This window comes from Phyllostomus hastatus, unplaced genomic scaffold, assembly GCF_019186645.2.
Source record: "Phyllostomus hastatus isolate PE091 unplaced genomic scaffold, TTU_PhHast_1.1 phas_contig_402, whole genome shotgun sequence".
NCBI classification, from domain to species: domain Eukaryota; kingdom Metazoa; phylum Chordata; class Mammalia; order Chiroptera; family Phyllostomidae; genus Phyllostomus; species Phyllostomus hastatus.
The window spans coordinates 3,756,475-3,782,531 of record NW_025333873.1 but is presented as its reverse complement, the minus strand read 5'-3'; the positions used below and the strand labels follow the sequence as shown (position 1 = coordinate 3,782,531).

Here is a 26,057-nt window from a genome sequence, read left to right as displayed (position 1 = left end):
CACCCGGCCTCCTGACCCCATGGACACACTTATTTGTTCACTCGCGCGAAGTCGTCGTCCAGGGCCCCCGGCACCGCCCAAGCTGTGGGTGTAGCTTCGCTGGCTGGGAAGCCCAGAGCCATTGGTTTTGAACCCAAGACAGGGACTGACGTTTATTCTACTCAGCCACCACTCCAGACTATTCACATCGTTCTGAATTCTGCTTGTCGCCCAGAGAGATGGACGGGACCCTCTGCTGAACTTCTAGCAGTGAGGGTGCTCACGTGGCGGGTGCACTTTGTCACAGAACACAAGCTCCATGCGGGTCGGCGCCTCGCTGTCCTCAGCACCGGTCCGGCGCCTGACGCACAGCAGGCGCTTAGTAAACGTTTGGGAGAATGAACAAATGACTGAACAAATGAACAAATGACTGAATCTGTCTCAATTCTCGCAGCTTCCCTCAGAGGTAAGTACTCATCCCTTCTCCACGTGAGTGTGTTGAACTCAGGGAGATGGTGTAACCTGCTCAGGGTCACCCAGGAGGTGGCTGAGCTGGGACCTGAGGTCAGGTTTGCCTGACTCCTAAACCATCGTGCTTAACGGCCTCAGAGTGCTGGCCTTGCACAGGCGAGACGAGCTTGCCCTCGAGGCCACAGATGGTCACCTGGGGAGACCAGCAGCCATGACATTAGCTCCTGTGCTGGGCCCCGCTGTCCAGCATGGCACCAGGGGAAGACTGAAAGAAGGGGACAGGAGACCACATTGTGGTGGAGCAGGGGACAGATGGGATGAACGGGAGGGTGGGGTGTTCTGGACCGGTAGTGACTGGGAGGCCCGGGGGACTCTGAGGACAATGTGAGGGAGCAGGTAGAGGGTCTTTTGAGATCAATCCAGGGCAGGTTAGGGGTGTGAGCCCCCTTTAAAACCCAAAGGAGAGGGCAGCCCGCAGCCCCTGCGGCCCCACCGCTCCTCCCCCAGCCCACGCTTACTTGTTGCTGAAGACCTTGCTGTAGTTGAAGATCTGAATCTCGAGGATCTCATTGTTGTCGATGCTGCTGGCCACTGGCCACTGGAAGGTCTGAGGAGAGAGGGACTGCTGTGGCCTTGGGTGGAAATGACAGGAGGGAAGTGGGGACTGGGAGGGATCCCTGGTGAGCTGGCCCCTCACATCAGCCCAGCGCTCCACAGGGGCCAAGTTCACACCTCATGTAATGCCAGCCACCGCCTGAGAGTGCGGGGTTGTTGCCCACTCCCCTTTCAAAGGGAGTAGCGGGAGGCCCCCGGTGACCTGCAGGAGGTCGTATGCTGTGTGGAAGAACCTGGTGCTGACCAGGACTTCCCACTCGCAGCCCAGCGCTCCTTCCACGGCCTCACAGTGGCCTCCCGACTCCTGGGTGTGCACATGAGTGGGGTGGTGCACCAGGGGGGCACTCCGGGGCAACGGCAAAGATTGTGGTTCATGACCTTGGTTTTCGCCGTGTCCCCATCAGACTCATTCTAACTGACCAAGCTCTGCTCAGGGTGGGAAGTGCGGGCTCCCCCCTTCTGGTCAAACCACCCCTCACATGGGCAGTGTTAACTCTGGGGAACAGATTTTAGCCGTGCAGTGTTATCAGGGTCACAGAAGAGGGTCAGCGTGTCTCCCACTCACTGTTTCCAGACCTCCCCTCACCACTTCCATCTTGGCGTCATTATTAATTCAATCACAATGATGTGAGTGGGGGGTTTCCCGATGCCCCAGCACCGGCAGCAAGGACCCAAAACAAGCCAAAGGTGCCAAGCAGCAGCTCCCTCAGGACTGCCCCAAAGGCCAGCTACCCGCAGCCTTCGCCCAGCACTCCCTGGGATGCAGAACAAGACCAGGGAGGGGGAGTGCAGAGAGAATCCACCCTAGGCGCAGTGCTGGTGTGGCACTGTCCTGGGGCGACAGTTCGGAGAGGCGGAGGAGCCACAGGAAGGGCAGGCTGGCATCTGAGTTCCTAGTGGTATCTGCCTGGGCAGTGGACTCGCTGGTTTGTCCCCCGAGCCTCTCGGGAGACCCACAGAGCACCTCGGGGCCAGGACAGCGGCCAGCGAGGAGACTGGTGTGCCAGTGTGGGGTTCCTCGAGTGTGTGGTTTATGCTCTGTGGGCCAAGGGGGGACTGAGAAGGGCAGTCAGGCTCAAGCTGGCCCCTGACACCCACCCCACCCAAGGCTGCATGCCGGGGAGGGGTCCTGAGCTTAGGTGAGGCGGTGGTGCAGGAGTCGGGTGGGGTGCAGCCAGCTCTCCTGGGCTGGCCATCCATACGGCGTGAGGCTGCTACGGGCTTCCACAGAGCCCTCCTGGACAATGTCCTGTGAGCCAGCCGGCGGTGGCCGGCCCGCCACAACGATGGCCCCCAGGGCCAGTTGGAGGTCATCAGACGAGCTGCCGAACCATGAGGAGGGGCTGCATCCGTGGCAGAGAACAAGAATCAGACCCTATCTCCCCTCCCCCAGCTGGAGTGGAGGAGATGTGGGGGGCCTGAGCCGGCACCCCGCCCCACTCTGCGCCTTGAGCCGCAAGCCCCAGAGACCAGAGAAGACCAGGCGTAAGGAGGATGACAGTTTGGAGTTGTCAACCCTTCTGAACTTGACTTTGAATAACTGAAAGTGATGGGAAAGCCCTGAGGTCTCCTCGAACTGCCATTGAGAGACGGTGTCAAGGCAGGTTTTGGCAGAGCCGTGGAAGGCAGTGGATTTTAAATTCTGTTTCATTTGTATACCCCCACCAAATTCACCCTGTTCAATAGGCTAGAGATGAATAATGATGATAGTAAGAGTGACAACAGTTGCTATGTACAGAGAACTTTTTATCGTGCAGGGGTCTGCATGCTGTAGGTGCATCAGTCCATTTAGTCTCTACTACAGCCTGGGGCCTGCTAGCGTGTTCTCTGCTGAAGGGACAGAGGAGCTCGGGCTCAGAGGAGTGACAGGCCCTGGAGAACCTAGGGGCTGAGCGGGCTCCGGGGAGGCTCCTGGGAGCCCAGCCTGCAAGTCTGCCAATGCAAAGCCAGCTTCCTTCTCCCAGGCTGGGGGCTGGGAGCTGGGGTGGCTGGGGTGGCACAGGGCCAGTCTGGAAGGTCACTTCCAATGTGGGCAGAAGAATGGCCTTATGTGCCCTCTCTTCAGGACGGACCCAGTCCCAGGGAGGACCCTGATAGCCACCCCCTCTCCCTTGCCCCCTGGTTCAGCGAGAGCGGGCGGGGGGCGGGAGGAGGAGCAGAGAGGGGAGTGGGCGGGGCGGGGCGGGGCGAGCTCGGAGCAGGCCTCGGACTCCTAGGGGTGCGGGGAGTCCGGTCCGCAGGCCTCATTAAGCCTCTCCTGCTCCCGCTGTCTGGATGCCTCCAGCTCCGCGGAGTCTGTGGTTTTCCTAATGAAGTTGCTTTTACTGGGCTTCGGGGAAATAACCAAGCTCAGGAAGGGCCAGCTCGTTAGCGCCCTCGTTAGTGCTGAGGGGAGAGGGCCAGGGTTGCCGCCAAGATTTCAGTTTCCCTGGGAGGAAGGGGCAAGGGTGTTTGGTCCACCCCCGGGGTCAGTGGGGAGGATCAAACACCGGGGGATTGGAGCTTTGAAAGGAGAGAAAAATGAGGAGGAAAAGGAGATGACATTAGAGGAAGGGCGTGTTGAAAAGTAACATCAATTTGGTGAACACAGAGGAACAGCGGAAGTCATTTTGAGGAAAAGGGACTGAGAGAAGAAACCTGCTTGTGATTTCTGTTTGCCCATCTCCACCGACTCGCCCGGCGGCCCAGGGTGCAGTGTAGGGGTCCCGAGGGCCCACAGGAACGCAAAGCCGCTCATCATGAGGCAGTGTGCTGGGCCAGGGAGAAGGGGGGCCCGGGAGGGCTGGGCAGGGGGCGCCTCTGGGAGCCCAGCCTGGAGATGAGACTCCAGGGGTGCAGACCTGGACCCGTGGCTGAGAGAGCCCTTTCAGGAGGTTTTCCAGGAAGGAGCCTCAGGAGGAGAGAACACGGCGATTAAATGCTAAAGCAGGGCCGGGACCCGGGTGTTCACCGCAGGTGCCAGGGACTGAGGCCCTTCTTGGAGGCTTTCCAAGGAGGGGAAGGCAATCCCATCGGCTTCTGCCACTGCCCACTTCCTGCCCCTTTTGGGGTCTTCCCTTTCCTCACGTTGCTACCTCCCCACTTCCCACCCACTCTGCACCTCCCCGGATTCTCCATTTCCCTCCTCTCCATTCACTCCTCGGTTACCATACCACCCCGTCCATGTTAACCTTGTATTCATTTCTCTCTGTCTCTCTGTGTCTCCCTCTCTCCCTCTGTTTCTCTGTCTCAGAGAAAAAAAGAGAGACAGAGACAGAGAGACGTGGGCTTTGTGCCAGGCCAGCAGCCAGCAGAGGTTGCTGAGCATGGTTGCCCATTGGAATTGCTTCTGGACACTTAAAAGAACCCCCAAGGCCCAGCCTGTGTTTGAGACCGAGCACCCGCAGGCTCTGCGGGGGGCCCAGGTGTTGGTATGGTGAGAGCTCCCAGGTGATTCCACGTGAGGCCAAGTTGGAGGACCTCTGCTTCAGGGAAAGACCTTCCGGCTGAAAGCAAGCGCCAGCTTCCCTCCTCCCCCGCTCTGGCCCACCTGGCCCCCTCCCGCTGGGGTTCAGAACGGGGAGGGCTTCGCAACCTGTAACCAGCCTCCCAGCTCAAGGGTAGTGACAAGGACAGGACCTGGGGCCCGGGGTGCTCTTTGTGACTTCTGCTTGCCCTCCTTAGAAGCGGACATGTGGGCTTTGGTTTGGTTTGAATTTCCCACGGCTGTTTCCTCTATTTCCCCCTCTCCTCTGTCTGAGGGCATCTCAGGCACCCTGGGAGCGCAGGGAGCTGTGACCCAGTTCGCCAGCCCCAGGCCTGGCCTTGACCTGGCTGGTGCTGGCCAGGGCGGCCAAGTTTGCATCCTATCAGCCCCAGCAATCTAGGACTCCACGGAAAGGTTTCCCCGATGCGGGTTGGAGAATGACCTGGATTGTTCTGGGGCGCATCAACTGGCCTGGAACTGGCCTAAACTGGCAGTGTCCACAATATCCTTAAAGAGACAGTGTTCTGTATTTTGTGGGGGAGAAATCTTGGTGTGCATTGCAAAGCTTTAGGGTACTGTGGAAAGAGACTGTCTTGGGAATTTAAAGACCTAAGACTCAGCTTGAGTTCATCCACTCACTCGGCAATAGTCCCTGAGCCCTGCATCGGGTGCCGGGCCCCTTAGGAACCAGACAGGTACATTCCTGGCTCCACGGAGCCCACAGCCCATGACTTCCAGGGGAAAGCAAAGTGGACAGGTGACAGTAGGTCCCCTTGACCCTCCAGCCGCTGGACTGTCCATCCTCTGGGCTCAGAAGGCCCATTGTCCATCTTTGTTCTGGGTCCATCTCCCCACTAGACTGAGCCCCTGGAGGGCAGGAATGAGCCTTGTCCACTTTGCAAGTGGCCACTGGCTCTGGAATCAGATGCACTTGGGGCCCAGTCCTGATGTGGCTACACATCACTGACCCAGGTGGGTCGCACCGAGTTGTAATCCCATGGAAAGCTCTCAGCCCGCCCTGACACACGCTGAGCGCTCAGCAAACAGCAGCTGCTTTGCCTACCATTCCCATAAGTACTCTTGCCACTCTGGCCTCTCCTGTGGGGTCTGGGCCACACAGGGCCTGGCTGAGAGCCAAACCAAACTGGCTTCAGGGGGGTCCGGGGTGGCCATTCCCATTTCCCCAGGGCAGGGGCCTCTGCTGGCTGCTGGCCTGGTGTGAAGCCCACCCCCCCCTCCAGAGTTGTAAGTTAAATGCAGGATCTCAGGTTCCAGCCTCTGGGAAAGGAGACACCACATCCAGGCTCCGTTTCCCCCCATTGTTGTCTGGAGCATTGTTCTCCTCCCACGGCCGCGCCCTCCCACTCAGGTTCCTCGCTCAGCCCAGCCGGCCGCAGCCCCTCTCATCCTGTCTGAGTAGAGGAGGGAGAGACATTTGTTGCGTTTTTCAGCCATGCTGTTTCAGCCTGCTTTTGTTCCGTAAGACAGGCAGAGCGAGGCGTATATCCCCACTTTACAGAGGGGGACACTGAGGCCCAGAGCGGCTGAGTAGCCAGCCCAAGGTCACGGAGTTTATTAATGCCTCAGTGAGGACTGCAGCCCAGGTCTCCTGGCTCCCAGGCCAGGGTGCTTTGTACCTCCCTGAGCTGGCTCCCTAAGTCCCTGGGCGCAGTAAAGATGAGAAAAGGGATTTTCTGGGAAGCCAACAGGCCTCTGGAGGATTTGCAAGGAGCAGCTGAGGTTCCTTTTCCAAGCTTGTTCTCGGACCGCTGACAGCAGGTTCCCTCGGGGCCAGCCAGGGAGGTTTAGGGTTTGTCTCCACTCCGGGCTGGGAGGCAGGCACAGCCTGGGCGCAGTTCCGGGCTCTGTTTGAGAGTCCTGGACCCTCACTGAGCAGGGAGGGGGTGGGAGGCTGCCCGCCCCCGCTTTGTGGGGTGTGCCCTGCTGCCCAGTGGTGGCCAGGCTGTGGGCCACTTCTCAGAGGGAGAAATGGAGGCAGGGGGTGTGGAGAGACCGCACCCAGCAAAGCCTTGCAGGGGCAGACAGGGAGTTGTTTCCTACCGCTGCACCCAGAGCGGGCTGAGAATCCACCTGGGAGTGAACTTGGAAGCCTGGCTTCGCCACTCACAGCTCTGTCACCCGGGGCAGGACTCGTGTTCTCTGAGCCTGAGCCTCATCCCCTGCAGGTGGACAGTGGACGGAAGAGGACTTGCTCAGGAAGCAGCACAGTGCTGCTGTTTCTGGAAACTGCTGTCACAACCCTCCCACGGGGCTGTCGCAGGTGGTGGGGGGCGAGTGATCGGAGGGCCTGAGGGCTCCACGTCATTTAGCGTCCTTGCCCCCATTCTACCCAGTGCCAGTGGGCCCCCCCCCCCCATGACAACCAGAAACTTCCCTGTCTGCTTGGCTGAGTACAACTTCCCCCCACGAGAGCTGCTTTTCCCCAACTCAGGGCTCCTCTCTGATGCTGCCACCTGCTTTTGCTTGTACCCCGCTGGCTTCTGCCCCCTCCCTGGTCTCTCTCAGTGACCCAGAGGCTCCCGCATGCCCAAGTTTTTGCACAAATCTCCCTGTGCCACTGAGCCCGCTTCTCCCTCTGGGGTATGTCTAACTCGGGGCTGGGCACACATCAGGGACTGGGACCACGGTCCTGCAAGTGGGGGCGGCACGGACTGACTCTCCACCTGGCCCAGGCCGGGTAGCATTGAGAAGGACACGGTGATTAACTTTGAATGTCATGTACACCTGTGGCTCAGGTGTCCCAGGGTGCAGTTAATGGAAAGGAGTGGCGGTGCTCTGCAAGGGGCATCAGGTTGCTCACTAGCTGGGGGCCTGGGTGGACATGTCCCCTGGGAGACTTGGTGCGAGGGAGGGAGTTGGGTGCTTTGCCTGACCCACGGCAGGCAGAGGTCCAGGGAGGCAGAGCTGTGAGAGACTGGGCCAGACAGCCTGCATCTTCGCCCGCCTGGCCCCTCTCTCTCGGGGCCCTGATTGAGGAAATTAGGAGAAAATGAGAATGGACAGGTTGTTTAGTGGGACACACCTGAGGCCAAGGTGGCTGGGTTAGCACCCAGCAATGGTTCTAGAATCCCTCCTTTTGGTCATCACTCTGTACAAAGAGACTTCATACCAGTCATCGGCCCCCTTTGACGGATGCGGGCCCTGAGGCTGAGAAACGGAGGCAGAAATTCACACAGCCAGGGAGGGGAGGAGTCCAGGACCGAACTCTCCCTGGGGGAGGCACAGCCTGGGCTGTAAAGGCCAGTGGTTGCTCCAGAGCCCAGGTGAGAAGGTCGAGGCCTTGCTCCCCTCTTCCTGTAGCTCTGGGCCTCTGGACACGAGTGTGGGATGGGCCCAGGGTGAGGAGGAGACAGAGGTTTGTGGGGGGGTCCTCCCTGCTCAGCCAAATGCCAGCCTCAAAGGGAACCGTCTGCCATGGGTCCTCCCAGCCCACACACAGCCAGACGTCAGAGGTCAAGCCTAGGAAAGAAGGGGCAAGCGACTGCTTTGAGCCCGGACAGTGACTAGGACTGTTGGTTCTCACCCCAAAGTCAACCCTGGAGGAATTGCCGAGGCAAGAGGGAACTATGGATTCCAGGAAGTAACAAACAAACACATAGACAAATAAACCTGAGAAACCCATGGAGCTGCCCGCCTTGGGCCGGGTGAGCGGAGGCGGCCATGCGAGCATAGGTCAGGGGAGATCTCCGTACCTTCTGCTCTTAGCTCCCCCGCCCGCCCACGTCCCCTCGGGGCAACCCTTGCTTGCTCCTTAACTGATAAAATTTTGACAACAGCCTTGCTGAGAGAAGACTTGATGAAAATAGGTGCTGATAGACCAGCCGCTCACACCCTCTCTCAGCGAGCCCCACAGCTAGTGTGTTTAGAGTCTGTAACAGGCTGCCCTGCCAGCCCTGTTTCTCCTTAAAGGCTCTGAGATGAGACTCCCCACCCCACCCCGTCCACCACCACCCACTCTTTCTCTGGCAGCTGGGGCTCAGGCCCCCCCAGCAACCCCTAGAAATGGGCACAGCCAGCCTTTGAAGCTTCCCCAGGACTTGTTACCAGAGTAGCTGATACCAGAGGCGACAGGGCGAAGGAAAGAGACACTTGGAGAGGAGGACCTGTCTTGTAAAGGGAAGTCAGCACACTGAGCAGCGTATACGGACTGGAGCATTAGAACAAGCGGACCATAGAAAAATGCATTAGCCATGACACAGGACAAGGAATCATAAAGGAGGAACAAATTAGTGAATCTGGAAGATCAACCTGAAGAACTCCCTCAGAAGACAGCGGGAAAAGATAGATACACCAAAAATATAAAAGCTAAGAAACGGCAGCTAGAAATAGAAGTACTGACATCTCGTAATAGGAGTTGGCGGAGGAGAGAACGACGTTAAGACTGAATGGAAGAAAGAGTTGAAAAAAATGGAGATAGAATTCGCTATAATAAATGAAAGATGAAAGGCCTTCCGTTTGAAAGGGCTCACAAAATGGTGCAAAACCAGAAAGATAAGGAAACACACAATTAGAAGCATGATAATACAATTTAAGAATATCAGAAAAAGGAATTGCAGGGTTTTTTTCCCCCCAGAGAGAAAGAAGACGTCACCCATGAAGTTGCAAGAACAGGACGGCCATCAGCCTTCTTTCTCCGCAGCGACGCGGAAGGATATGTTCGAAGTTGTGGAAGAACTTTGAACCCAGAGTTTCCAATCTAGTAAAACTCACATTCAAATTCATTCACATTGGAAGAAATAAGAAAACATATTCTCAGATTTACAAAGCTTTAAGTCTGTTACAAAAAGGCCCAAGTTAAAAATGCTTTTGGAGAAAGTACTCAAATAAGAAGGAACACAATTCCAAGAGATGCTTCAAGAGATATGAGAAGTAAAGGCAATCAAAATATCTTGGTAAAGACTAGTGCTGTCTTAAAAAAGAGAAAAAAAGGCTAGGGCAAATAAGAGAAAAAGAAAACACACATTCATAAGTACCTAGAATTAAAATTCTATTCTAGACAATATCAGCTTGAGGGTGTGGGCTGAGGTGGGAAACTGAAGAGGCATGAGAGAGTATTAAAATACTTGTCATGTCAGCAGCAATTAATATTACTGATTTGTTTAAGCTATCAACAGAGATACATAATTATGAGTATGGGTAACTACCTTGAAAACAAAAATGAAATGTATAACTTTTCAACTAACAGAAGAATACACAATCTAGTCAATGAAAAGAAAAAAGCAAGCAGATAGAAGCACAGTAAATAAAAATATAAAATAAGATGGCGGTAAAAATAAGCCTTATAACAATAACAATTACAATAGATGCAAATGGGTGAAACAAATCAATTAAAACCCAAAGAGTCTCATGTTGGATATGAAGATAAGATGTAATCGTACATGCCCCATGAAGGCACATGTGAGTTTTAAAGCACAGAACTATTAAAAATAAAAAAGTGAAAAAACATACCAAGAAAACGAAAGGGTTGAAAAAGATATACCATGGAAATGAACCAAAACAAACTAGGAGAGCAATCCTAATATCTGACTAGATAGAAATTAATGCAAACAGCACCATGAGAAACAAGGAACGATACTAAATACCAGTAAAAGGGAAAATAGGCAAGAAGGTGCAGCCGTCACGAGCACACAGGCAACTAGAGCACAGGATCAAAACACCCCGAACAATGACTGACAGAATGGGAGGGGGAGATACACAGATCAACAATTACAACAGGAGAGTCTCCTGCAGTCAGTTTTGAAACTGATAGATTGAGCCGAGAAAACTAAGCCACAAATTGAATAATATAAAGGATAAGCTCGAGCTTATACTGCGTATATAGAAAACCCTGCACTGAACACATTTCTTTTGAGCAAAGGAAGCATTTATGACCACGAATTGTCCATAACAGAAGTCTCAATAAGTTCCATAGGGTTCACCACATATGACTATGTTCTTTCATAGTAATTCGATAAAACTAGACATGAACAAAATAAAGAGCTAAAACATCATATGCCTTTGGGAACTAAATAGCATTCTACAACTCTTGGGAGTAAAAGAAAATCATAAAGGAATCTAAGAAATATTTAAAACAATAGTAATGAAAATACTACATATAAAATTTGTGGGATACAGTTAAAACTGTAGGTAGAACAAAATTTATAGCTTTAAAAACATTCATTAAGAAACAAGAAAATTTCAAAATAGGAGGCTTAGCAGTCAAGAAGTTGGGAAAAGAGTCACAGAACAGAAGGAAATAAACCGACAGGAGAGAAATAATGAGAAAAGAGCAGAAGTAGATGAAATGGGGAACAAAACAACAGGAGAGACTAATGAAGCCACAGCTGGTTTCTTTATGAAGAATAATAAGGTAAATGGTTTTTAGCAAGACTGACCAAGACAAACAGAAGGACCATACAAATAAATTAAACATGGAATAAAAAGGGGGAAACAACTACAGGCATAATTTTTTAAAAAAAACATTATGACTCTGGCTGGCGTAGCTCAATGGATTGAGCGTGGGCTGTGAACCAAAGTGCTGCAGGTTCGATTCCCAGTCAAGGCACATGCCTATGTTGCAGGTCATGACCCCCAGCAACCACACATTGATGTTTCTCTCTCTCTCTCTCTCCCTTCTCTCTCTAAAAATAAATAAATAAAATCTTAAAAAACACACAAAAAACAATATGATCCAATATGAGCCAATAAATTAAAAAACCTATATGAAATGTACACCTGCCTAGAAAAATCCAAAAATCCAAAATAGGTGCAAGATGACACAAAGAAATTGAGAGGGAGCCGAGGAGCTCCCTCCCGAAAACTGTCTGCACTTACGTGTTTTTATATCCGATTCTTCAACATGCTGAGAAGGAGTAAATTCCTATTTCACAGGCTGTCCCGGAGAATTGTATGTATTATGGAATTATAAAAATGTTATGAAGATAGCTACAAAAATCCTAAATAAAAATATTGGTCAATTTCATCTACGATGTATTAAAAATAATACATCATGAAATATACTAAAGGAGGAAATTATGATTGTCTCAACTGATGCAGAAAAAGCTTTTGATTAAGTTCAACAACGTTTGAACTTTTTATAATAAAGTTTTTATAATAAACACTCTTAGTAAACTAGTAAACAAGGTTAACTGGTAAGCTCCTGTTACGACAATTGTATTTGATGACAAGACTTTCGATTCATTTATTTCCTTTAATATAGAGAACACAGAAAGGATATCCACTATGTCCATTACTGTTTAACACAGAACTAGAGATCATGGCCAGTGCTCTATGGAAAGATAAAGAAGCAAGGAGGTAGGATTGGAAAGGAAGAGATAAAATACTTCATTTTGTGGGTAATATCATGTACCTAAAAAAAAACAGAATCAACAAACTATTAAAATTAATAAGAGAGTTCAGCAAGTTAGCCAGATAGAAGAAGTACTTATAAAGAAGAGGCAATCATTTTTCTATGCAAGCAATAATCAACTAAGAAATGTAATGAAAGTAAAGTACCATTCATGATTACAACACAACCATAACGCATGTAGGAAATAATCAAAAATGCATTAAAACTTCTGTGTAAAAAAAAATTTACAATCCTAGCAGAGGATGATAGGTAATTTGAATGGATGATTTAATATTATAGAAAAATTGACATCTATAATATGTTAATTGTTAAATTCAATGAAATTTTATCAAAATTTCAGTTTTGGGAAGGGCTTAATTAACTTACTTTAAAATTTATCTGGAAAAATAAAGGTCTACAAGCAGGTCAACTTTACAAGAGAAGGGCGAAGAGAGAGCGCTTCCTCACCGGACAGTAAGACATACAAAAGAGCCCTGTCAGTTAACACAGAGTGGTGAAGTTCAAGAACAGTCAAGTAGACTGAAGGGATAGAACAGAAGGCTCAGGCACAGACCTTCACGTGCGATGAATGCAGAGAAACGATTGCTTGGCAAGTTGATGCTGGAAAAGTGACTCCTCGCATGGGCAGCAATAAAACTGGACCCCTACCTAAGACTGCATACAAGGTAAAAGATATAACCACAGAAGTCCAAAGATGTAGGAAAACATACTTGTGACCTAGAAGAGTGGGAAGACTTCTTCAGCAAAACTTGAAAACACCCGGACTGAGGATGTCTCGTCAACGAGGGGCACCAGGGGCAAAGTGGGCGGACGGATGGCAGAGTGGGGGAGAATAGTTTCAATGTTTAAAACCAACAAAGGGTTGGTATCTAGCCCATACAAAGAGCTCTGGCAAATCAATAAGAAAAAAACATAGTGAGATAGATAGGACAAAGGAGCAGAGACTATAGACAAGCAATTTACAAACAGGAGACTTTAAGTGTATCGTGAAAACGACAATGAGGTGTCACCGTTAGACTGGTGAAAATCAGAAAGCCCGATACGACCAGGTGTCCCTGAGGACGTGGGAGACAGGAATCGGAATGCACCGGGGGTGGAAGTGTGGCCCACGGCACGGCGGTGCTGGTGGAATAGCGTGTATACAGTCCCTATGAGCCAGCAGTTCCAGAGCGGATGTGCATCTCAGAGACACGCTTGTGCAGGTCCAAAGCGGGCATGCGTAGGAGTATTCACTGCATCTCTGCTGGTGGGGATCAGGAGGCACACTGGGGGTTCCTCCCTGCGGGAGTGCGCAGGAGAGTGGGTGCCCAACCCGTCCTGGTTTGGCCAGGCCTTTCTGCTCGTAGCTCTGAAAGTCTGTGTCTCAGGCAAACCAGGACGGTTGGTCGTCCTAATACGGGCTGACCGCGTCCCATGTTGCACTGCACACAGCAAGAAGCAGGAGGGAGGGAACTAAAAGATGGTGCTCCGTGAAACAAAGCATTAATAAAATATGGAACACAACACCATTTAAGGGAATGTAAATTATATGTTCACCAGACAATAATAGTAATTTTGTAAGAACACACAGGAAACCAACAGATACACATTAAGCACACAGAATGGTTGTATGTGGAAGGAAGGAACATGGGAATAAAAAAGAACACACACGTGTGAATACAGACACACGTGGAAACAAGAACAGGGCCTTGCGGCGACCAGTGAGGTGATGTGCCACACGCAAGGAAGAAACTCGACCCTCTGAGCCCGAGGTCCAGGAGGAAAAGCAATGCTTTCTGGGGAGACCATCGGAGAGGTACCCCAGCTCTTAGAGAAATGGGGGAGTCTCCTGTGAGACTGGCTTTGCTGGAAGACGGCTGGGGTTAGCCTGGGCCCCCCACTAACCCAGGGAACCCCTCTCTAGTCCTGCTGGGCCCTAAGCTCAGGGCTCACTTTCAGACCTTCAGCACCCACGGGCCCTTTCTCCAGAGAGAACAAGGGGCCGACCCGGCAGCAGGCAGTGGGCTGGGCCTGCGTGGCCACTCCTCTGCTCTGCACGGGGCTCTCGGCGCAGAAATGCCTCACAGGGGTCTGGGTGGGGCAGGAGAGGGAGGCGTCCCTTCAGCAAGCAAACCAGAGATAAGGGGCTCTGAGCAAGCCCACCTCCCAGGATTTGGGGCAGAGTGCCCCCAGGGAGCAGGGAGGTGCTGGTTCCCCTCTGGGCTGGGGGCTTGAGCTGTGGATGGTTGGGGGGATGGGGTGGGGGGAGGTCCTACCTCATCGAAGTCAGCCACATCCTCACAGTTCTCCAGGACCCGGGAGTAGAAGGATTGCCCTGGGTGGGGGAGAGAGGAAACTTAGAGTCAGACCTCCCTGGACAAGAAGCTGAGGTTGGACCCCTCTACTTGGTGGTGGTCATTGCAGTGCTGGGCTCGCAGGGCCCTCATCATGCACCATGGGACCCCTGACCCGTCCTGTGTCCTGTGCAGCCCTCTCCGTCCAGGACAGGTGGTTCCCCACCGGGTCTCATCCTCCTCTGACCCTCTCAGCAGCCCCAGGAGGCAGGCGGGTCAAAGGTCATTAGCTGCATTTTTACAAACAGGGCTACTGAGCGTAAGAAGGCGCAAGGCTGGTTGGAGACAGCCATGGGAGTGGAACCTCGGCCTCTTTCCCCCACTGTGCTGCCTTCCCTCTCTTGGCCTCTTTTGTGGTCTCCTCAGCTCCACTCGCTTTCCCTGGCCTGCACAGCCGGAGCGGAGGCCTGACCCTGAGGGCAGTGGGCACCCCACCCAGTGGCAGCTCCCTTCTAGGCCCTGGTCTGTAGCCAGGTCCGGAGCTCCTGTCCAAGCCAGGCCCGGGACAGCCGGGTATATGCAGCCCTTCTTCCCTGGAAGCCAAGGGCCTTCACCTTCCTCCACCCTCTCATCCCTTTCTCCTTCAGCCTTAGCAGAGGGGGACGCTTGGGTGACGTCTCCCATATACCGCCCCCTCCTTTCCCCACTGGCACAGGGGACAGGGAGGGTGGTGTGGACACACATTTTCCTGGACCCCCACTACTCAATCCACACACCAGCCACCAGGGCAGAAGAAAAGCGGCCCGTTCTTCTAGCCCGTCCAGTCGGAAGTGGCCCAGGTTACTTCAGGAACCATAATCAGGAGAGAATGGGGGCAGCTTGGGGGAACGGGGAGGTGTGGGCGGTGTGTGGGAGACACGGGCCAGTTCAGGTCACTTTGAAAACATTTGGTGGCGTGTATGCTGTACCAGGCCGCGTCCTGGGGACTCGGGATAGAGGGACTGATAAAGTGCACGGGATCCCCTTACTCAGGGAGCGGATGGCCTAGCGGGAGCGGCAGGAAACCTGAACAGTTCAACACCAGACACAGTGTGCTCCGAGATGCATTTTTGCAGGACTCAGGGAAGTGGTACAGAGAACAAAGATAAAAATTGGGTGTAGGGAAGGAGAGGAGGAGCTATAATTTCTATGAGGAGAAACACAGAGATAGGGTGAATTAAAAAGCAATTATTAGGTTCTGGCTGGTGTGGCTCAGTGGACTGAGTGCCAGATTGTGAAACAAAGAGTCACTGGTTCAATTCCCAGTCAGGGCACATGCCTGGGTTTCGGGCCAGTTCCTGGTAGGAGGCGTGTGAGAGACAACTACACACTGATGTTTTTCTCCCTTTCTCTCTCTCCAAAAATAAACAAATAAAATCTTTTTTAAAGGTTTTATTTGTTTATTTTTAGAGAGGGAAGGGAGGGAGAAAGAGAGAGAGACACATCAATGTGCGGTTGCTGAGGGTCATGGCCTGCAACCCAGGCATGTGCCCTGACTGGGAATTGAACCTGCGACACTTTGGTTCGCAGCCCGCACTCAATCCACTGAGCTACGCCAGCCAGGGCTAAATAAAATTTTTTTAAAAAATAAAAAAATCAGGATAAATGTATTATCATCTGCCCACTGTATGCCAAAAAAAGGTAACGTGGATAATAGAATCCTGTTTATAAAAAACAAAAAACCCTTCAAACCCAGTTGTTTTACGCGGGACTAGACAAAGAGCTCAAACCACTAGAAGGGGTCACCTCTGGGCAGGGGCGCGACAAGATGCCGAAAGCAGCGTACTTTGACTTCTTACTGTATACACTGGAATTTGAAATCTTTGTAGTGACCACGCTTTACTTTTGTAATGAAAAGAAAAAAAGCTTAAACCCGTACCAGTCTAAACCAGTGGACCATTTCGTTGAAGAGTCATCTCAAAGGGGAACTTGGTTCCGTTCTGAGGGTTAGTTTGCGTTGTCACCGACGGGCAGGCTGGGACCCAGGAGAGGACTCGGCAGGGCACGCAGGCTGCCCTCCCCACAGAAAACCTGGGAGACCCCGCGCCACCAGCCGCAGGCCCAGGAGGGGCGGGGGTGAGCCCTCCGACCCTCCCACCCTCCGCTGTGGCGGGGCTGGGGCACGAGGGACGAGACCCAGATGAGCAGGCTCGCTCCCTCCGGGAGACGACTTCTGTCCGCTGGCCTCGGTTGCCCACCTGTCTAATGGGAGGGTTGGTGCCAAGATCTCCAGGGCCTGCCTGGTTTTTACAGCTCAGAAGAGAGTCCTGGTTCAGCCCAGAGCCACCCCCACCCCAACCCCACCCCGCACAAGGAGGACAGCGGTTTGACGTGAGAAGCAAGTGGATGGTCAGAAAAAGTGTGAGCGTGTGGAGTGGGGGCATGTGAGGAGGAGGGCATGCATCCCGCCTGAGATAACGAGGAAGATGCTATAAAGCAGAACTGCGTATCCAGAAAATAGGTATGAAGTAGACAGATGGGAAGGAAAGGTTCTGTAGCACTAGCCAGGGACAAAGCAAAACAAAACACCAGGAAAGAAAAACCTCAGCATCAAACCACAAGGCAGACGGGGGAGGAGAGGGAAACAGGAGAGATGATGCTCGAGCTTGTTTTAATTTTCCCCACAGGTAGCGCACGATATGAACTGAGAACCAGGTGAGCATGTCTGTGGGCTGGGGGTGCTCCAAGGGCCGGAGGGCGGGGCTGCGCTCCAGGGCTTCCCCGCGTGAAAATTAAGCGGCTCGGTGGGTGGGGGCAGGCAGGGGTGGTGCCCGGGCTCCAACGGGCGTGAAGTCGCCGAGGCTGCAAGCCTCCCCGCCTGCGTTTTCCTATAGCCTGGTTAGAGAGCATGCGGAAGGCAGTAAAATTAGTCACTGCAGAACTCGCGCATTAGGGCTGTTTTGAAACGCAGTAAAACCTCATTGCCTGAGGCCCTGGGGACTTCAGTGTGGTGGATATTGTCAAGCAGGATGAGTTAGATTTTACTTCTAGATATTTTTTGGAAAACGAGGATTTGCTGAAACAAACCAAACCAATGATACAGAGACGGTGTAAAGGCCAATTTATAAAGAAAGCAGAATGGCCGTAAGCATGTGTGAAAAGCTGCCTTTTAGGAGGGTTTCTACCAACAGTGGCAGGGGTCATCCCAGTGACCCTGCACTACGCATTAGGACAGAGCCAGGGGACCTTGGCCATCCCTTCCACATTATCAGTGGGGCCTGCTCACCCCATCTTTTCTTTCAAGTTCATTTCCACTTAATATCTACCCCACTCAACACCAGTCCTGTTGAAATTTCAGCTCTATTGTAAATTGCTTTCTGGAAAAAACCACTCAAACTCCCCATAGCCAATCACCTTTCTTGCTACAAAGAAGATCAAGGAGAAGGCCGAGAGAAAGAAATTAGCCTGTTCTCGGTGGTGGAGAGGGTTTTGTGGGTGGAGGGAGGATATTCGATGGAAAAACTGAACAGCATCCCCCCACCCCCTGCAGAGGCAGCGGCTCATGGGACAGCTGAGCCGTTCAGTTTGGAATAAACTCCTCCAGACGATAAAAGCATTTGGAGAACAGATGCTGTGCTCACATCCTTAGTAAGTGCTATGACTGGGGACACCCAAAAGGAGGGCTCTGGAGTCCAAAGCTTAATAGAAGTAACTCGTGTGTCATCTGCCATTTTCAAATATCCGACTGCATCCACCCTCCGAAATGAAGGTGAGCTTAGCTCTTGCCGCATATGCAGAGTGGAGTGTTAGCCTTTCTCGGAACGTGACTTAGGGGACAAAACATTCAATCTGCAAGAGGCAGCTCCCTCTCCCAGACAGCTTTCCTTGCTAGAGCTGGACCTTGCTGGAGCAAAGGCAGGCGTGTGGGAATCGGGCTACGGGCCTGTGTGCATTCATTCTTGCCCACATGCCAGAGGGTCATCGACTCCCGCTGTGTCAGCTCCGGGGGAGCAGGTGGGGGTTGTACAAAGGACTCACATAGGGATGCTGACTGAAGAAGCGTATTACAATACAGAAAGGGACTAGGTCAGCCATATAAAAAGCTACCAAATGCGCCAAAATTTGGTCCTTGGCATGCAAAAGGTGTAAATGAAGTGAGAGCACAGGAAGAGGAGGAATGGCCTCCACCTTGCAGATCATGAAGGTGCTGCCGAGGCGCGGGCATTTTCACGGGAGATTGCTGGGCCTGGCTCTGCATCGGGATTGGCGGCGGGGGGGGGGGGGGCGGGGGGCGCACGTCTGGGCGGGCGGGGAGACCAGCGTGAGCAAGATTTGGAAGAGTGGTGCAGTGCATGGACTCAGGACAGTGGAGCGGGATGTAGGATAGGTGGGTTCTGATGTGGAAGGGAAAGTGAAGAGCAAGCAACCCACAGAAAGAAGACCTTGGGGCCGGGTCCTGGGGTCCCGAAAGGGCATAGGTGGTGGCGCATTTAACGGGGAAGGGAAGGTCCCGAGGACAAGCTTCGGGGATGCTGTGGAACTGCCCAGGACCTAGCGCTGCAGCCTGTATCAGAGCCTCCCTCTCTCCCCAGTGTGAGCCAGGTATACAGTGAAACACCCTGCTTGTCACTCAGACCTGTCACTATGGTTCCCTTTCGTTATTCAAAATCAGCAGAACCTCCCTGTCAGCCTTGGCTGGGACCGACTGCCTGCGTGGAGGGTGGCTCAGCAAGCACCCCATTCCCAGAGGCAATGTTGTGACATCCCCAAATGTGCCCGCCTTCTGCTCCTCCACAGCAGCTCAGGAGGGGGTGCCCTGCTGGGTTCTGTCTCCCCAGTTCAGATCAGCCTGTTCCTTTTGAAGGGCCAGCGACTCCCACCAGCCCAGGCAGCAGGGGCCAGGCATCCCTGTGTGCAGAGAAAGAGCCAGGCCCGGGCAGGTTTGGGGCTTGGCGCTGCAGCTCAGGGCGGGAAGTGGGGAGTGTGCTGGCTACCCGCTGGGTCTCAGAGTCAATGGCTGCCAACTGGGACGATCACCCTGGAGCAGCCCACATCCCAGAATCACAGTGAGATCGGCAAGAGACGGCTTCTGTGCAAGTCTGAGTAAAGCATCCCTCATAAGCACAAGGGGCCTTCGGATAGTGGTGAGGCTCGATGGCCGCACTGCTGAGTTCAAACCCCAGCTCTGCCACGTGCTGGCCGCGAGCTCTGGAAGAAGTGAACCTCTCTTTGCCTTAGTTAGCTGATCGAGAAAATGGAGGAAAGGCTCGCGCTGACGCCCCTGGCGCATAGTTCATCAGCCAATAGCAAAAGGCTGTTATTCTCCTAATGAGCCCTGTAGATGGTTAAGCTGTGTTTTAAAGATAAAAATGGCCTCCTCTATTATGAATCACATTTTGTAGTGTATTTTTAGTAGTATATAATCAGGAATCATTTTCTTCCTTATCTTACATAATATTTTTTAAGTTTAAGGTATTTTAGGTGTGATTGGTTCCTTTTTTTAAACTACTGGTAGGTAAAATTTGCTCACTGATCTTAAGTGCAACACTCGATGGATTTTGATAAATGCGTTATACCTGTGTAATTACCAGACAATCAAGATACTATTTTTAGTCAATCAAATCATATCAAATATTGTGATTCCTCCAACTGTCTTCTCTCCTTTCCTATTGCTTTGGCTCTTCTAGATCCTTTGCATGTCCATGTAAATTTTAAAATAATTTTCAATTTCTGCAAAATAGTCTGATGTGGCTTCTTTTAGGATTATGTTCAGCCTATGGATCAGTTTTTGCAGAACTGACATTTTAACAATTCTGAGTCTTCGAATCTACCAGCATCATATATTTTCTATATATTCACATTTCTTTTTATCTCTCTCAGCATTTCTTCTTTTCGTGTGAAGTTCTTTCATGTCTTTAGTGGCATTTATTGCTGTTTTGTGCTATTATAAAGGTAATTACTTTTTAATTTCTAGTTCCAAACTGGTTGGTCTCTATAGAAACATGTTTTTGTATATTAAGCTTATATCCTAAATCCACTCATTAATTGTGGTAGGTTTTATGGAGATTCCTTAGAATTTTCTACATAGCCCATTAGGTTTTGTGTGTGTGTGTGTGTGTGTGTGTGTGTGTGAGAGAGAGAGAGAGAGAGAGAGAGAGAAGAGGCCATTGGAGTTCTCTCTTTCCAATCAGTGTGAGTTTTCTCCCCTTGCCTAGTTGCAGGGGTGGGACCTCCGGTACAATGTCAAATACAAGTGGTGAGAGCGGACAACGGTGCCTTGCTTGTGTTCCTAATGTTCACATTTCAGGGTTAAGTACGCATTAGTTGGATGCTTTTGTAGTTGCCCTTTATCAGATTGAGGAAATTCTTTTCCGTTCTCATTTGCTGAGGCCTCTTATCATGAGTGGGCATTGGGTTTTGTCAAATACTTTATCTGCGTCCATTGGTGATTTTTCTCTCGTATTGTGTTAATGCGGTGAAATACTTGGATTGATTTTCCAATTTTAAACTAACCTTGAATTTCTAGGATAAAACTCACTTGTCTTGACAGGCTCTCCCTTTCTTATATTGCTATTCAATGAACTGATATCTTTTTTTTTTAATAAAAGAAGGAACCTTCCTTTCCTTCTTTTTAGAGAGGGAGAAAGAGAGGGAGAGAAACATTGATGCTGGAGAGATAAATCAATCGGCTGCCTTTCTGAGGCCCCCAACTGGGAACCTGACCCAAAACCCAGGCATGTCCCCCTGACTGGGAATCGAAGCAGCGACCTTTCAGTCCGCAGGCCGGCACTCAGTCCATGGAGCCGCCCAGCCGGGGCTCAATGAACAAATAAATATCTTGTTAAGGATTTTACATCTCTGTTCCTGAAGGATATCGGGCCTTCAGTTTCTTTTTGTGTAAGGTATTGATCAGGCTTTGGTACCATAAAAGGAGTTATGAAGTGTTCTTCCTTCTCTAGTTTCTGAAAGTTTGTGTAAGGTTAGTATTATTTCTTCCTTATGTGTTTCCTGGAATTCACCAGAGAGGTTACCTAGCCCTGGAGTTTTCCCTGTTGGAAAGCAGTCTATGATCATCACCCACCATCATCACTATCATCATTGTTATTACAGATTTGATTTCTTTATAGATACTGGGCTCTTCAGAATTTCTATTTCTTTTGGAGTTAGTTTTGGTAAATTGTTTTTCAAGGGATTTGTCTGTTTCATCTGAGTTGTAGAAATTTGTTGAGAAAAACTTATTCATAATATTGCCTTATTTTCCTTTTAATTAATGATATCCCTTCTCTCATTCCTGATATTGACAATTCGCATTGTCTTGTTTTTTTTCCCTTAATCAAACTTGCTACATTTTACCTATTTAATTAATTTTTTTAAAGAGCCAACTTTTGACTTTATCAGTTTTCTCCGTTGTTTTCCATCTCTTTCCTTTTATTCTTCCTGGATTTAATTTTTCAGGTTATATTTATTGTGATATAATTCACAAACCATACAACTCAACCTTAATTCACCACTCTCTAATTGCAGAATATTTTCATCACCCCAGAAGAAACCCCAAACTCATTCTCTCCTCCCAGTCCCTGGCAACCACTAACCCCTTTCCGTCTCTACTGATTTGTCTATTCTGGACACTTTGTTTGATGGCATCACATAATATATTGTCTTTTGTGTCTCGCTTACTTAGCATAACGTTCGCAACACTTGGGTTTCATCTGCTCTTCTTTTAGTAGTGTCGGAAGGCAGACACCTAGATCGTTGATTTTAGACATTTTTCTTTCCTGCTGTAAGTAATGAAAACTATAAATATTGATATGTTGTATTTTATCATTTAGTTAGAAATATTTTGTAATTTCTCTTTGTTTTTGTCTTCGACTATAGGTTATTTAGAAGGGTGTTTATTAATTTCCAAATATTTGGAGCTTCATAAAATCTCTTGTTGTTAATAATTTCTCATTGGATTCCAGTGTGGCCAGAGAACATCCTGTGTAACATGTCGGTCTTTTGAAATGTACTGAGGCTTGTTTTATTACTTAGCACATGGTCTGTCTTCATGAGTGCTCCACGTGCATTTGAGAAGAATAAGCACTTCTCAGTGTGGGGGTTTAATGTTCTAGAAATGCCGCTTAGGTCAAGGTGGTTGATGGTGCTGCCAACTCTTCTGTGTCCTCAGTGATTTTTCTTGCCTGATAATTTGTGATGGTCTCTGCTAACAACCCCTCTGCCCGCTATGAAGAACACACACTCGATTTTATAGTGACAGTAAAATGGGGAAATTTAATTCAGAAAGAGTTTTCTGGGAAAGCGGCTATTTTTCAAGTTTCTTAAATAGCGTGCTCTCGGAAAATCACCGGCATGTTCAGCCCTTTCCCCCATTCCTCAGCGAGACAGAGACCCTGTCCACCTGTAACCCCCTTTTTTTTCATGAATCTCATTCAACTACCGGTCTACCCCCACTCATTTATCCTCCCCCCCCGCCCCGTCAGCCTGCAGGTGCACAGCAGAAACTCAGGCTTGGCTCAGGGGTTCGTGTGCGAGGCGGGGAGAAGCGGGGCAGGGATTGTAAGTCCCGTCTCTCCTGCTCTGCTCAGACCTGCTCGTCCTTCTGGATGCTCACTCAAACTCCGTCTCGCGCTGATAGCTCTGGACCCCATTTGCTTAGACCTCGTCGCTGAGGCAGACCGAGAGTGTGCTGTTTCTCCCGGGGCCTAGGGCCATGCTAGCCACACGCTCAGCAACTGCTGGCCGCAGGCGCACCCACGTCTGGGACAGATGGAGGAGCGTGAGGTCCCAGTAGCCCACAAGCTGTGGGGAGTACCTGTGCTCAGCCCTGGGGATACAATGAGGCAGGACGGGAGGGTAACTCTTTTTATATCCCCAAATGGGGTAAGGTAAAACTAGTGTTAAAACGGCAGTCCTGAGTTTATCTTAAACTTTGGCTTAAAAAAAACAACAATAATGAAGCCTTGGCTGGTGTAGCTCAGTGGATTGAGCACGGGCTGCAAATCAAAGTGTTGCAGGTTCGATTCCCAGTCAGGGTACATGCCTGGGTTGCAGGCCATGACCCCCAGCAACCGCGCATTGATGTTTCTCTCTCTCTCTGTCTCCTTCCCTTCCCTCTCTAAAAAGAAATAAAATAAAATCTTTTTAAAAAGTCTATTAAAAAAAAAACAACGAGTGACAACTGACCTCCAACCAAGCCAACGAGCCCTTCTGCTTGGAAAAACATGAGCGCAGAAACAAAGACTATTCTGCCAGCGTCCGGCGAGTGGAGCAGCTCAGGCAGGAAGCGGACACGGAGCGAAGGTGAAAATGGTTGGGTGTCTTCTCTGCCTCGGGAGACCTTTCTGGGACTGTCTGCGAGGGAAAGGGACCACCGCCTGCAGCTGCCTGGACCTGGGCCTCCACACTGGCTGGGTTGCTAACTGCACAGCTGTACCCACCACACCCACAGGCTGAGCCCCTTCCTGTCGCTTCCATTTTGGGTCCATTCTGGGCTGGGCACTCTGCTGGCCCTGGGGAGCCGGCCTGGCGCCGGCCCCGGAGAAGCCCGCCCGAATGGTAATGACTCCCGGCGTTTCCAGCCCATCTGCCTGGCAGACTCCGGGGTGTCAACAATGGGCGGAAGTCCAGAGGAGGATCAACTGAGGCTCTCTTCTGCTGCCCTGCAAATCTCGGGGTCCATGGGGTCATAATGTACATCTATTCCCGCCTCTCTAGAAGGCTGGCAGCATGAGGAGTGCTGGGATAATTAGCATAACCCTCACATTCCCACAGCGCTTTACAGTTTGCAAAGCGGTTCACTATTTCACCTTTCTCATCTGACCCCCATGCAGCCCTGTAAGAGCTTCGATCTCAGCTTTCTGAGACCTTCGCTTGATGGCTGAACTCCCGGACCACTGGGCTCCGGTCATTTTCCTCCCTGTAGGAGCCTCATTCGGGGCTCGCTGGGGGACGTTTTCACTGGGGCGACCCACCGGCAAACTCATCCACTTTGTACTCCCCACCCCAGCCTGCTCTTTCTTGCCTGCTCCTGGCTCCACTGGTGGCCTCGCCATCCACCCAAGGGACCACGTACAAAATCCAGGGGCTCCCACGTCCTGTCCTCCCGCTCACTTCCGATCCCAGAGCTGCTACCCCCTTTCTGAACCCACGTCACCCCTGCTCTCCAAACTCACAGTCCTGTCTATTGAGGCAGAGCCCTCTGCCCCCACCGCTGTCCCGCTCCCTCCCCGGGCTCTGGTCTGCGGCCGTCCTGACTTCCAGAGTGTTCTTCCCAAAACTTGCCAGCCCGTTCTCTGGCTAAGAGCTCTGGGACTCCCATCCACTTACAAAGCAACGTTCAAACTGCAGTGTGACCCTGAGACCCTCTGTGTTCAGACCCCAGCCCCTGTCCCACCCCAACCCCCAAACACCACTCCACATCTCTGCGTCTGTGCTGACACTGACCCCCTGCCCGGGATGGGACCTCCTGGGGATCTTGTCCCTGCTGAAATGCTGTTCTCTCAGGGGCCAGCTTTAACATCAGCCCAGCGTCCCTCAGTAGAACCTCCTCCCTGGGCCCCGAGAACTTCCCCAGCTTCGTCTGGTTGGCCTCAGGTGGAGACTCTGAGCAGCAAGGCTGTGGCCCGCTCCCACCTCGGGCCACAGGTGCTTTTCTGCCATCTTTCCTCCCCCCTGTCCCCCCCCCGCCGAGAACCACGTTCTCAGGCCGCTTCCGGACCTCCCCATCCATGGCTTCCCAGCCTCACGCCGCCTTGCACCTGTACCTCCCTTTCCAGAATATTCATCACGCTCAGAGACTTGTGCAGTGACTAGCTTCCCCTTAAAGGCAAGGCCTTGTGGGTCTCATTCTCTGCTGTCACCCTAGTGTCTAGAACAGCACCTGGCACTGAGCTGGCCCTCAATGAATATTATTGCCCAGATGAGTGACAGAGCAAGTCAATGGATGATTCCATACTGGATTTACAAAACACATTAAAATGTAGCTTTTAGTGAATTGGGAAAAACTTATGACATTGATGAGACAATTAGAAATCTGATCACTGATTATTTGATAGTATTAAGCAAAACTGTTAATTTTTTTAGGAGTAACATAATATGTGGATTTTTTTGTGTTTTGAGTCTTGGTCTTTTATAACTACGTACTAAATATTCACAGATGAAATTCTATGGTGTTTGGTATTTGCTTCCGAATTTTAGGGGGGCAGGAATAGGATGGGGACCAATGAGACAAGATTGGCCGTGAGGTGATGGTTAAGGCCCTGTGGGGAGGACATGGGGCCATTATACTATTCTCTCTGCTCTTGCACGTACCTGAGGTTTTCCAGTATGAAAAGTTAATACTTTTTAAAAATGAATGAGATGCAGGGATGGGAGAAGGTAGGAGGAATGCAGATGTTATGTCCCCAGGAATGGTGGATAAGATAAGCAAGGCTTTGCAACTCAGGGAAATGATTTGCAAGTCTGTTTTTGAGCAAGTTTCCAGCAGCATTTTTGCCAAAGGCCTTTGTAGCAGAGGACAGTTATGTGGTCATTTCCATATCAAAAAAGCACCCGGTCTCACAAAGCAGGAGAAGCCTGGAGAATTTCCATCAGTTCTGCCTGCTTTCCTGGGTGGGCGGGTGTGGGATGGCTCTGGGTGGGATGGGGGACATTCACCACTGGGGGCCAGGCAGAGAAGGTCCCCCTGGGTGGTGAGGGGCCTGTGTGTGCTGGGAAGGGTAGAGGAGGTGGGGTACAGCCCTCAGATAAACAGCAAAAGCACGGAGCGTGTCCACAGCCAGCAGAAGCTGTCCCAAAGGCCCCCTCGCTGCAACCTTCGGTGGGGCACCACCCTCCCATGTCCTTTCAGAGAGGAGGTGCCGGGCTGGGCCGGAGCGTAAGCACAGTCCCAGGCGTCCCAGAGCAT

General features: G+C 51.1%; 1 protein-coding gene across 2 annotated transcripts in view; it reads right to left on the bottom strand.

Moving 5' to 3' along the window:
* OTOF (otoferlin) overlaps positions 1-26,057 on the bottom strand; it is an 86,720-nt gene that overhangs the window by 55,744 nt on the left and 4,919 nt on the right. For both annotated transcript variants that reach the window (XM_045844423.1, XM_045844422.1), the window contains exons 2-3: positions 14,156-14,214; positions 969-1,057 (exon numbers count right to left, since the gene is read on the bottom strand). In XM_045844423.1, the coding sequence (XP_045700379.1) occupies positions 969-1,057; positions 14,156-14,214 (148 nt within the window). The remainder of the gene's footprint in view (positions 1-968; positions 1,058-14,155; positions 14,215-26,057) is intronic.